Genomic DNA, 12619 nt, shown 5'->3' with positions numbered 1-12619 from the left:
CACTGCCTAGAGGAACAGTCTCCATCCCAAGCTGGATATTACTGCCTGTATTTCGGTGAGGTAATACAACCAGTTTGCCCTAAGTGCAACTAGAGCTTGGTGCCCAACTCACTAAAGAACCCTCAAGGAGACCTGTAGGTGTTCGGCTTAAGATTCTTGGAAACACTGTAGGCTACTTCATGCTCATGTTTGTCAGAGTTGTTTTAATAAATCAGGAGCCAGAGCAGACTATTAGATCAACAATCCCTTCGCAAAGATGGAGTAAGCACGTGAAGTCATCATGAAAATGGTTAGCAATGCAACCTTCCTGTACGATCTGAACTCGAGGACTGGTCCAGCTGCTGTACCAGAGCAGGGAGCGCACGATGCTTTCCTCCCAAGCAGCTTCCTGCTTTAGGGCCACCATTACAGTGTGTGCTCTCTGCCTTGCAGCTTTCCTTCAACGTAGGGAAAAGAGAACCCCCCAAGCAGCAGAGGTGGCAAAAGAGAGTGATAACATTTGTATACAGCCTGGTTAAGTTAGATCATCACACTGAAGATCCCATATATGTAAAGGGGGTACAAAGCCTAATAGGTTTTCACTTTTCTTTTGTTCTCAGAGTTGATTTTGGAGAGTAAGAAAAAATATCACATTAAGAGGCTATTAAACTTATTTTGAACATAAGCGGCACCATTTTTTCCAGAGGGGGTGTGAAAACTTCTAACTTTGAGCCACTAGCAGCAGACAAAACTCCACTTGGGGTTTCCTGTTTCCAACCTGCACACACGTTCCGCCTCACCTTCTCCCCCCGTGCAGAACATTATTCCTCCTGAACCGAGGCGTATCAGCTTACAGCGTCGCTCTAAAGAAAGAAAAGTTTTCCCCTCTGAAAAGAAAAGAAGAAAAAGAGCCATTTTGCTAAGCGATTTTGCAAAGCCCCACCAAAAGCCCCACAAAGCGGTACGACCGCCTCCCAACCCTCTCTCCTCTCGTCCCCACACCCCTCCCCGGGGCAGGCAGCCCCCAGCCGGCCGAACCCCAGCCCTTTTGGGGCTGCTTTAGGGCTGCCGGGCGGGCTGTGCTCTGCTCTGTAGGGCGGTGGCAGCAACCCCCGGCCGGCCCCCGGCTGCTCCGAGTCCAATGGGCTCCGGGGCGGCGGCGGCTGCCCCCTCCCCGTGCCTCCCGCCCTATATAGCGCCCGGGCGGCGCCGCTGCCCCATCCGTCGGGCTGCCTGCGAGCAGCCCCTGTTGCCGAGCCGTGCTGAGCCGTGCCCGGAGGATGCCGTGCCGAAACGGGTGGCGGCTGGCGCTGCTCGCCCTCTGCCTGGGGGTGGCAGCGGGAGGGGGCGCAGGGCAGCGGCGGGGAGGGAAGAGCCGGAGGCAGGCGCAGACCCCCACCGTGCCCCAAGCCAGCCCAGCGCAGGGCAAGCGTGAGTACCAAAGGGCTAGCGGGCAGGGCTGGGTGGCTAGCAGCAGGTTTCGTCCTCGGGGGGTGGTCCCCGGGGGGCTTCTCACCGGTGGTCGCCTTCCCTCTGCGGGTGGGGATCTCCGGGGTGGAGGTCTCGGCGATGGGAGACTTCTTTCTTCTCGCCTCTCGCCTGCCCAGAGACGTGTTTTGGGGTCTCCCTAATGGGAAACTTCTTTCTTCTCTCCCCAGAGACCTGTTTTGACAATGGAAGGTACTATCAGATAAACCAGCAGTGGGAGCGCATCTACCTGGGGAACACACTGGTCTGTACCTGCTATGGCGGGAGCAGAGGGTTTAACTGCGAAAGTAAGCCTGAACGTAAGTTGGTAGTGGGTTTTTTTGGCACCAAGTCCCCCAAAGGGCTCTTGAAGCCAAGTAGGCTAGGTGCTCTAGTGGGTTACAACCGGCAGACCGGGTTTTCAGCTGAAGTTTGGTACTTAGGGTCAGTAATGGATCTACGCTCACTTACATTGAAGATCTGGCTTGGGATTTTAAGAAATGCTTTTCATTAGAGATGGGCCTGCCACCAGAACCCTGAGCCAAACATCCCTCCTCTCTCTGGAGGATTGGATCTAAACGTTAACTTTGGAGCCAGCCTCTTCTTTATAACGAACTGAGCTGACTCCTCGACTCGCACGGGGAAGTTCAAATCTGGAGTCACTTTGCAGCTCTGGCTCTGTACAGTTTGATTGCTTCACCCCAACTTTTCATAGCTGTGCAGTGTCGTCAGCTTGTTTAAAAATATTTCAACTTACAGCTTTCCACAGCTCCCCAGCCATGCTGCGAGCTTGCTGTAATTGAGTGTAAAATGAGATTGTTTAGTCTCCTGCAGAAAAAGTTTAGGTAACAGAAAAAAACTTTAAATGCAACGTCTGCTGGAAGATGCGTCTGTCTGAGATGCAATGTAGCTCAGATAATCAGATGCACACTCTCTATCTTTATTGGTCTGAAGCCACTGGCTTGCTATAATTCCTTTATGTTGCTCTAGAGATACAAGAGGAAAAGCTGGTTCCTGGCTGATAACATTAATGTAAGACCGATAGGAGCATCCCAGAGATCTGTTTGGCAAGGCTTGAGTAAAATACTGCTCAAGTATTTGAGGGAGTACTCAGTTCCCTTGCTCCCCCATAAAAAGGGGGTTTAATCTACATTTCTTTCCCCTCCAGGGATTTCCAAGTTTTACACTTTCAAAGTCCAATAGCAAGTTTCCTGTATGGCACAGTTAACTTCATCTCCCCAGTGGTGAGGTCAAGAAAGTTGTTCTGTTGCAGATCTCAAGCCTGGTGGCAGCACTGGCACAACCGTTCTGGAATCACTTATGCACGTGCAAGTGTGAACAATTCATAAGCGACCCTGTTGACTGCAGTAGGATTGCTGCAGAATATGGGACTAATATACTTAAGCTCTTGCCAGGGCAGAATGAGGAGGATTAACATGACAAAACCCACAGCTTCTGGGGGATGTTTGTTCCCCCCATCTTCCATACTGTTGCACTTCAAACAGCTGGGATTGATCCTTTCAGGGCATGCCTGCCTATGTGCCATGCTCAACTCCTGGCTCACTGTGGGAGAGAAGCTGTAGTTGTTTAGCTGCATGGGGACTCTGAGGGGGTGAATTTCACCTGACTTCCTCTCTACTCTTCTACCGTTAGAAGAAAGAGGAGATCAATCCATGTTTCCCCTGGGGAAAAAAAAAAAGAGCATCTGTGGGAGGAGATGAGGAACATGTTTTTGTTGTCTATATCTGTTACTGGTGTGGTTTCATGAAGTTCATTTTTCTCCCCTCGTAGCTGAAGAGACTTGCTTTGATAAATACACTGGATCCACTTACCGAGTAGGGGAGACATATGAGCGCCCCAAGGACTCCATGATCTGGGACTGTACTTGCATTGGAGCTGGACGTGGGAGAATCAGCTGCACCATTGCCAGTACGTAACTAAGAGTGTGTTACTAGAGCTATTGTTCCTTGGTGTCATATTTTCCAGAGCAACTTGCACAATTCTTCCAGTGCCCATTAGCTAGATTTAGGGGGCTTTCATCCAAAGCCCCTTAAAATATTGTAATTGGAAGTCCTTACCCCATGTACATGCACTTGCACAACCAAATTGCTCTTATTTAAGAGGTAAAGTCTTATGTATAAAAACATAGGCCAGAATGACTGTTAGTGTACAGCCATAGAGGTTAGTACGTTTAATATACACAGGAATGCGTTACATATTCACAGACACATTTATGAAAGTTTTTTCTGACTGGAAAAAAAAGTCAGTGTCTAATCTGCAGCTAGTTGGTCAAAATTACATTGTCAGCATTAATAGGACTATTCTGAATTTTTACCACCTGAGAGCTAGTGCCTCTGGCCTGTAAAAATGTCATGCCATCACTAGTACCCAAGGGAACAAGAATCTGATATCCATTGAGCCAGCTCTATGTGTTTCTGCAATTTCTTACCCATCTGTCCCATACTTTCTTCTTAATCCTTTCTGCCCAGTTTTCCCTTTAAAATCTGTCTCTCTGTCTGGAAACCCTTTCACTATTGAGTCACTGAATTGTTCACAATTTCCCTTCAGTTCATAATTAGACTTCCTTTGAGTGCAGATGAAGATTGCTGTGTCTCGGGACTTCTAGACTGAGATTTCCAAGTCCCCTAGGCACCTTTGGAAAAAAGTCTTGTTCTTATAAGTATGAAGTTTCTTGTTTAAGACAAACAGTGCTGAGCCCAATAGCATTGCCACAGAGGGCTCAGAAGCCAGCCATTATAGCACGGAAAGAAATGCATCGAATATAACAAGTAGAGCTGAAGCCCTTCTGAATTTAATGGCATTTTATTGGGCAGGGATGATAAGTGTTGTAAGAAAAGAAAGAGTCAGTAAGGAAATTGCAAACATAAGAGAAGTCTCATTTCCTCATCATCAGCCTGGTTTAGAGCTCACTGGAGAGTCTCATTGACTGCAACTGGCTTTGAATCAATCTTTATAACTCTTAGATTCCCAGCTTTCATAAATGAGCCAATGAAATGTTTTAGTGGTTCCTAATAAATGACCAGATGTGTTTCTCCTTCTTTCCTTGGAAGAAGATCTTGTTAGCAAACTGCCGTTCACCATGTTTCCCTCCATGAGCCTGGGCTGAGCAGTGGGCCCAGAGCACCTCAGGCCTGTGGGGTTCTGTTGGGCTGGGAATCAGCCTTTCTGGACAGGATTTCTAAACCTGATACAGATGTCTCCAGGGTATCACTTCCTTTTTTTTTTCCCCCCATATATTGACCTCGCTGCCACATCCCTCATGCTGTGCAGGGACAGCCACCGAAAGGCCTGTGTGGTGCCCCTTCAGCACAAGATGGCAGCAGCCCCCTCCTTCCTCACCAGGCCCCAGTCTGAGGGCAGAACAGCATCTCCTCATGCCCTGGTGTTCCCCTTTCAGCAGCAGGTCTCAGCTCTGGTTTGAAACCTGGTGGGGTGTAGCTGAGGACAGGGCCTGGTAAAGGAAATATCTGTCAGGCACCAAGGGAAAATGGCGGGCCTCAAAGGAAAATGGTGGGCGCCATTTTGCAACCTGAAGGAGGTGGCCATGGTCTGCCCTCCTTTTCCTCACTTCCCCTCACCTCCACCATGACTGACCATTTTTACCCCTCGCTCCCACCTGGGTGGCCCTTACCATGTCCCCACAATGCTGTCCTATGTCAGTACTAGTTGCCACAGGGCCCCTCACCTCAGCTCCGCCTCTCTCCTGCCTGCAGATCGCTGTCATGAGGGCGGCCAGTCCTACAAGATTGGTGATACCTGGCGTCGCCCCCACGAGACGGGTGGCTACATGCTGGAGTGCGTGTGCCTGGGCAACGGCAAGGGCGAGTGGACCTGCAAGCCTGTGGGTAGGTGGTGGCTCCATCTTCCCTCAGCTTGGCTGGGGTTCAGCCTCCTTTCTCCTCCTCTTCTTCCTGGCCTGGGGTGTCGCCATCCCCATGTGGGATGCCCCAAGGCAAACACTCACCCTCTTCCCTCCCTCAGCTGAGCGATGCTACGACAATACGGCCGGGACATCCTACGTGGTGGGTGAGACCTGGGAGAAGCCCTACCAAGGATGGATGATGGTGGACTGCACCTGCCTTGGGGAGGGCAGCGGCCGCATCACCTGCACCTCCAGAAGTAAGTGCTGACAGGCACCTGCTGCCCTATCCACTTTCCTTATTTTAATGTGTCTTTCAAATTCCTGCCTCAGAAAGAAAAGGTTGGTCTTTTCCTGCTGTCAGAAGTAGTTTTAGAGGGATGGCAAGAGTTATCTCCTGAGGAGGTGTGGAAAACGAACCCCTCTGAGGTGACATCTGCCACTTACAGCCTGGGGGCGGGCCAGAGTTGGTGGTCTGTGCTAATGACAAAGCGGCTGGATTATTTTGGTTGTTAATCTGCTTTAGAGAAAAGCTTCAGGAAATATGCAGAGCCGTTGAGTCACAGGCATGTTTTCCCTGAGGAAGTCAGGGGAATTGCTTGCTCTGCAAAATGGCAGAGTTTGGTCTAATAACTCCATTTTTGAGGTTTAAATAGGCTTTTGAGGGAGAATACAGTGACTTTTGAAGAGAAATAGTTACCAAATCCAACAGTAGAATTTACAAGTTGAAAATGTAAATGCTTTTCCCTTTGAAGTTGTTTTGTGTGTGTATACATGCTATGTGCTTGAAGAGGGTTTGTTATGTCTGCTGTCCCATCTCACTTGTTAGTTTTTCTCCACCATTTTGTCTTCAGTGTAAATATGCTTCGCCAGGGCAAGTGACTTCTCTGTTTTTTTGTATGGTTGAACCACATTACTGCAAATACTCTGCATTAGTACTCACAAAGCAAATGGCTTTTAAAATCCAAACTCTCGCTTGTTTATTTACCTTCTCTTTTAATTTTGCTAGGAACAGACTCCATTGTGGAGCTCTTGGTTTATACCAGTTGCCTCAAGAAAAGTTAACGTTGTACCTTACACCTTTATTACGCAAGTTTTGAGGAACTCTTCTGTAGCCTTTAAATTGCCTCATATTCAGTTGCCTTGGGGCACACAGATAATAGCTATCTGCTGATAGAAACAACAGACCTGTAAAGAACTAAAGCAGTAAGGAGGTTGGGATTAAAACTGAAGATCTGGAGACACTTGGTCAAGAAATAAGCTATAAAAATGAAACCAGCTTTCACAATCTTAACTCTGTTACAACACATAGGGAAAAATCATTAGCTGTCAAATAGGAATGAATAAAACAGAATGTGTTGTTTGTGAACTTTGGAGGAGATATTACTAATAAAAATGATTTGGCAGTATCTTTCCCCCTATAACTCAGGTTTGAATTGTTGTATCATAGGGGAAATTGCAATATAATGACCTGTTCATTTTTCAATTTGTTTCTCAAAGGTAATCAAATACATAAATTTGAATCTCTGGATGTAAAATGATAGCTGTAGCCCACAAAGTAGCATTATGCTTCAGTATGCCTGCTGTTATATATCTTTTATGGTGTTTTCTAGAATCACTGATGACTTCTGTGGGGACATTTCAGCTTTTCATTGTCTAACTTGAGAATTTGTATGTCCATAAGACAGGTTGCTTTCTCCATGTAATGTTTGCCAAATTACATTATGAACACTTCACTGGTTTACCCCTCTTCTGGCAAATTACTCATTTTTTTGGTCATTTTAACCAATGTGAATTAGTAACGTGTTTTCCATGTTCATATATTCTGTCCAGAGTGCTCTTTCAGTGGCAGTCTGACATGATGCGTATGTCCTTCCACAGTTCTTCATAAATCCATGTTCATTGATCTGTGATTATATTTAAGCCTCTGTATCAAGTTGCCCTTGAATGAAAAGTTAAAATGTTCTAATAGAAGAAGAACTAGATAATCCATGTGGATCTGGCATCCAGACAAAAGTAGTTTGTTATGCCGTCCTTTGAACCCATTAACTCAATTCATTGGGGGCTGTGGGTTATTAAAGATAACGGGGAGATTTAGAAAGTCTAATATTCCTTGTATGACATGAGCAGCTTATATTAACTTTACTGGCAGCTTCATGCACGCTTGTTTTGGAAAAAAAGTTATATATTGCATTCAAATAGTTTAAGTTTGGTGCTCTACTTCAGTGGGAAGAAACTAATACCTATGTCCTATGTATAGTATGAAATGACTCCACTGTAAAGACTTTAAGGAAAAAGATCTTTAAGAAAAAAAAAGTTTAAACTTTTTTGAACATAGCTTACCGTGTTCATGCTGGGAGTATTATGGTGCTAGTTTTGACAATTGCTATGAAGTACTATCCCAGTTCTGGAAACTAGTGGGAATTTTCCATTAGACTTTAGGATCAGGATTTGTGCTCTCTTAGCCTTTGCAGGTTTTAGTGCATATCGAGCTTGTATTAGTGGGCTACCAAAAACGAGGTTGGCTCTCAAGGAAGGCTTTAAACTATCTGCTCATTTGATTTATGGTTTGGAACTGTAAACTGGACAGTGAAGCCATCCAATCCAGAAATAGCTAATAGCTGTGCTCCTTGTACAGACAGGTGCAATGACCAAGACACCAAGACTTCCTACAGAATCGGAGACACCTGGAGCAAGAAGGATAACCGTGGAAACTTGCTTCAGTGCATCTGTACTGGTAATGGCAGAGGTGAATGGAAGTGTGAAAGACACACATCCCTGCATACAACTAGCACTGGTAAGTGGGGCATCTTAGTGTGTAAAGTAGAGGCAAGAAATGGCACATTTTGAGGGGCTAGGAGTTGATGCTGAATTGCACCATCCTGATTTAGGCATTTAGAAGACTTGTCAGAGAAAGATCAGCAAAAAAGTCAGAATTCAGGAGATGTGTTCCTTGTTCGTGCATGTGTAGATAAGATTAATTATACTTGGTTTCCTTGCACAAATGGGGCTTGCACATACAGATGTGATTGCCTGTGCAATCACAGTACAGTAAATCACATCTAGGACCATGCTTCTGCAGGAAATATCTACTAGCTTTGTCTTGGAAACATGGCATTTTGATTAGTATTTGAACTTGATGTATTTGCCTCAGGGTAACTGTCTTGAAATGCCCTTAATTTAAACTCCACTGAGACCTTCTGGTTTCTTTGACAAGATAAATACACCTACTAATGGTTGGGCTTTAAAAAAAGCAGAAAAGGCAAAGTATGCATACAATGCTGTTTAGTACACATACATTAGTTTGTAATTTTGTATGAAATATTGCCTAGTTTATAGGTAACATATTTCCTGTCCAAAGTCTGTCAGTTTTCAGCTTCTACATTCATTTTCTTGCCATTTTAAGGATCTAGGTTTCCTTCTGGTGTATGCAATGTAAAACTTCTGTTCTGAATAAGTTTGCCACTGATCTTTTTTTTTTTTTAATTCTAGATTTCTAACAACTAAAAGCTTTTTTGAAAAGCATTTGTTTTTAAACAATTCCTTTGCAGAGCTGTTGACAGTCTTAATCCTTTCTAAAGCCACTCTACAGTGTTAGAAAACAGAGGCTATCATTAGCAGAAGATGGAGTTTTTCTTCTAATTTTGAAGTTCTCTAAGTGGAATAATTAAAATGTGTCTAGGGAAGCTAAGAGTATTGTGCCTTCGATTTAATGGAGTGCTTAAGATTTTCTCGGCATTTAGTTGAAGCATTCTGTCCCTTGGCTTTGCACATGATGTCTCACCTCTCACATGTTCTCCTGCAGGTTCTGGCTCTCCTAGCTTCACAAACGTACAGACTGCGTTGTACCAGCCTCAGCCTCAACAGCCCCAGCCTCAGCCATATGGCCAGTGCATAACTGATAACGGAGTGGTGTACTCAGTGGGTATGCAGTGGCTCAAGACGCAGGGCAGCCAGCAAATGCTTTGTACCTGCCTGGGCAACGGAGTCAGCTGCCAAGAAATAGGTATGACTCTTTGTTCAGTACCTGTTCAGTCCAGTGAGATTTTTGGGACTGCCCTGTGGCTTCATTTTGAAGTGGAGTCCCTTTGTGGGTGTAGCAAATGTCTGCTGAAGACATGCTGGAGAAAGGTGCAAGAGGTGAAAAAGTAGTTGTTTTGGTTATTTGAATCCCAGTTCTGTAGGGCAAAAATATTTCCCAGTGAGTTATATATAACTGCTGAGGGAAAACGGAGCCCCCGGGGAGCAGCATTAATAATTTTATTCAGACCAAGCTGCAATAATATATGTTTAGAAAAGAATGTAAAAGAATGACACAGCTGTGGGACTAAGTCTTCTCTTGGTGTGTATTGGCTCGGGTCCATGGCAGTCACTGTGGGTTCACAGCAGCCAGTGACTTGGCCCAGAGGGGCTACTGCTGTTAGCTGTAAGATTTGAGGATTTAAGCCAGAGCCTAATGCTGTGATTTGCTTGTTTTAAAGCTGTGACCCAAACATATGGTGGCAATTCCGATGGAGAAGCCTGTGTTCTGCCTTTCACCTACAATGGAAGGACTTTCTACTCCTGCACAACTGAAGGCCGCACAGATGGACACCTCTGGTGCAGCACCACTTCCAACTTTGAGCAGGACAGGAGATACTCCTTCTGTACTGAGCAGAATGGTGAGCTCTTCTTACAGGGTCTTCACATACACATAGCTTTCATAAAAAAGCTCTTAGCTGCCTGATCAGTCCCAGCAGTTTGGAGGGACTCCAGGCACACCTCAACACCAAGACAGTTCTGTGAATGGAGGGAGGGCTGTCTGGAGTCACGGCATTTTTATGCTCTTGGCATTTTTGGAGAGTGCTTGGGTTGATACAGGTGTTGCCTCTGAGTTCTGCTCTCTCTTCCAAGCTGACCTTGGAACATGAGTACTTAGGATAGAGCTTTGGCCCAAAGCATACTTGGACTTTGCCTCTGCTTGGCTGAATTGCTAGAGCAATGCCCTTATTAGGTTGCAAAGAAGAGGATATCCATAGAGCACAGTTTGTGCAGTCTTCTCTTACTGCCTCGCTCCTGACTATCTAGCCAGGTTGCCATATATAGCTGTAATCTTAATGTGATTTGTGATCACTGTGATCAAGAGCTGGTGTGTGACTAATGCAGCAGCTTTCCCTCTTGTCAGCGGATGACCCGTATTGCCTTCACAGCACAGTTACCTGGGTGGTTGTACTTCTTGGAAAGCCCATCGGACATCCACGGAACAGTATCCAGGCAGGCTTCTCTGCAGTCTGACCTTGGAGAGAATTTTTCAAGTTCCCACATGAAAATACTGCTTCTTACACTACACAGGCTTTTTTTACTGCTCTTTCTAATTCATTTTTATAAGTCAAGCCCTTCTCTGCAGCACATACAATGCTCTTTTTTTAAAAAGAAAAACCCCAACAAATGCAAAACCAAAAAACCCACTCCCCTGTCCACATGCGTGTATGCACACATGTAAATATATATGCACATGCACATTCTTGTTTTAGTGAGTTTTCTTGTGATATACTGTCAGGAATGAGAAATATCAATATAGAAAAAGCCTCAGCAAATAGCTCCTTGTTCTCCATTATTTGTAAACTGGAGTTGCTCAAGAGGTGAATAGTTCATGTAGATTAGAGCCCTCTTCCCACTACTGCTTGCAAAACATGAAGCTTTCAACCTGCAGAGTTTTTGACTTGTCTTGTACATAACTGAGTTGTAACCCTTTCCTGAGGTCTGAGGTTTTACTTTAAGCCAAAGGGCACAATTGGGTAATAACATCAGTGAGATAATACAGATATGCTGAGAACTGAGGTTATTTGATTCTCTGGACTTCTGGTACAAAGGGTCTGCAAAGCCACTTCCCAAACACACTGAGCTTTAGTTTTCCATATTCCCCAGGAATTCCCATGGTTGGGTCCATGGGACTCAGAGCAGCTCTTTCCAAAGCAATGTTTAAACGGAACTGACCTTGTACAAGGCTTATGTTTCCAGATCTGAATTAATTAAATATCATACAGGACACACATGGAAAAATAAATGCTGGGGGATTGTTTTTAAAGCTGTTCCCTGCATGCCAGGGGTGAGCACAGGCTTGATTTGCATTTGTTTCCTTTTCCCTCTTGTACAGTTTTGGTCCAGACTCGTGGTGGCAATTCCAATGGTGCTCTGTGCCACTTCCCCTTCCTGTACAACAACCGCAACTACACTGACTGTACTTCTGAGGGACGGAGAGACAACATGAAGTGGTGTGGAACCACTGAGAACTATGATGCTGACCAGAAATTTGGTTTCTGCCCAATGGCTGGTAAGACTGAGAACCATAAAGGGATTATGGAGCACTTGTAAGTGGCTCTTTGAGCTGGAAAGTAAAGAGCTGTCTGTCACTGGACAGTTATGGATGGCTTCCAGTGAGCTGCATCCCAGCCCAAAAAGCTTTAAGGAACTTCTGAAGCTTTTTGTCCTTTTTTTCCCCTATTAATCACTTCTAGTGGAGACTCAGGCAATGCCAGAGAACGCTATTTTTGTCACTCCTTTGCTACAAGCCAGTGGCAGGCAAGCTTCTCAGCTGGTGCAAACTGGTGTAGGTCCATTGGGGAGCATTGAACTACCTTGCTTTAAAGCAAGGGAGGTTTTTGTCTTGCATCTGCCAAAGCTTCTCCCTGATGGCTCATCGCTTCCTCTTGCCTGATCTGTGGTTAGGAATGTCTACACTTATAAATCAGTGTTACCCTGGAAATGGCAGTAGTGTCAAAATCAATATCGTGGTCCATTCCTGCAATCCATGCTCTCTCTGATCTTTGACACGTGGGAGGGAATACGACTACCAGTTTTTGAACAAAAGACCTTCTGTAATTAATAGCAATGCAGCATCTGAGCCCTTCATGAGCTTGATGAACACAGATCTTGAAATGACAGTGTTCATAAAGGCTTGGATGTAACGAGAATGGATTCTTTCACACAGCACCCTTTGGACATTGTACAGAAACTAATTCTAGAGGCTTTCAAATTAAAACTAAAATGAATGAACCCCTACAGGTGATCTACACTTAAAATATCATCACCCTGCCAAAATCTTGTTACCTCTAGCCACGTAGAGTATCCTCTTGCTTTCTTCTCACCCAGCCCATGAAGAAATCTGCACTACCAATGATGGTGTCATGTACCGTGTTGGGGACCAGTGGGACAAACAGCACGACTTGGGCCACATGATGAGATGTACCTGTGTAGGCAATGGCCGTGGAGAGTGGACTTGCATTGCGTACTCCCAGCTCAGAGGTACTGATC

At 45.3% G+C, this 12619-nt stretch overlaps 1 protein-coding gene across 14 annotated transcripts in view; it reads left to right on the top strand.

Annotated features, from left to right (window-relative positions):
* The first annotated feature begins 1058 nt into the window (after positions 1-1058).
* FN1 (fibronectin 1) overlaps positions 1059-12619 on the top strand; it is a 53685-nt gene continuing 42124 nt past the window's right edge. For 6 of the 14 annotated variants that reach the window (XM_050711686.1, XM_050711684.1, XM_035536840.2 and 3 more), the window contains exons 1-10: positions 1059-1410; positions 1638-1766; positions 3238-3375; positions 5181-5312; positions 5449-5586; positions 7965-8123; positions 9132-9332; positions 9808-9987; positions 11463-11639; positions 12458-12610. In XM_050711686.1, the coding sequence (XP_050567643.1) occupies positions 1260-1410; positions 1638-1766; positions 3238-3375; positions 5181-5312; positions 5449-5586; positions 7965-8123; positions 9132-9332; positions 9808-9987; positions 11463-11639; positions 12458-12610 (1558 nt within the window). In that variant the 5' untranslated portion in view covers positions 1059-1259. The remainder of the gene's footprint in view (positions 1411-1637; positions 1767-3237; positions 3376-5180; positions 5313-5448; positions 5587-7964; positions 8124-9131; positions 9333-9807; positions 9988-11462; positions 11640-12457; positions 12611-12619) is intronic. The other 8 variants (XM_050711687.1, XM_050711692.1, XM_050711693.1 and 5 more) reach the window with 2 other exon arrangements.

Source organism: Cygnus atratus, chromosome 6 (assembly GCF_013377495.2).
Source record: "Cygnus atratus isolate AKBS03 ecotype Queensland, Australia chromosome 6, CAtr_DNAZoo_HiC_assembly, whole genome shotgun sequence".
In the NCBI taxonomy this organism is placed as follows: Eukaryota; Metazoa; Chordata; class Aves; order Anseriformes; family Anatidae; genus Cygnus; species Cygnus atratus.
The sequence above is the reverse complement of the archived record's forward strand: the minus strand, read 5'-3'. Positions and strand labels throughout refer to the sequence as shown.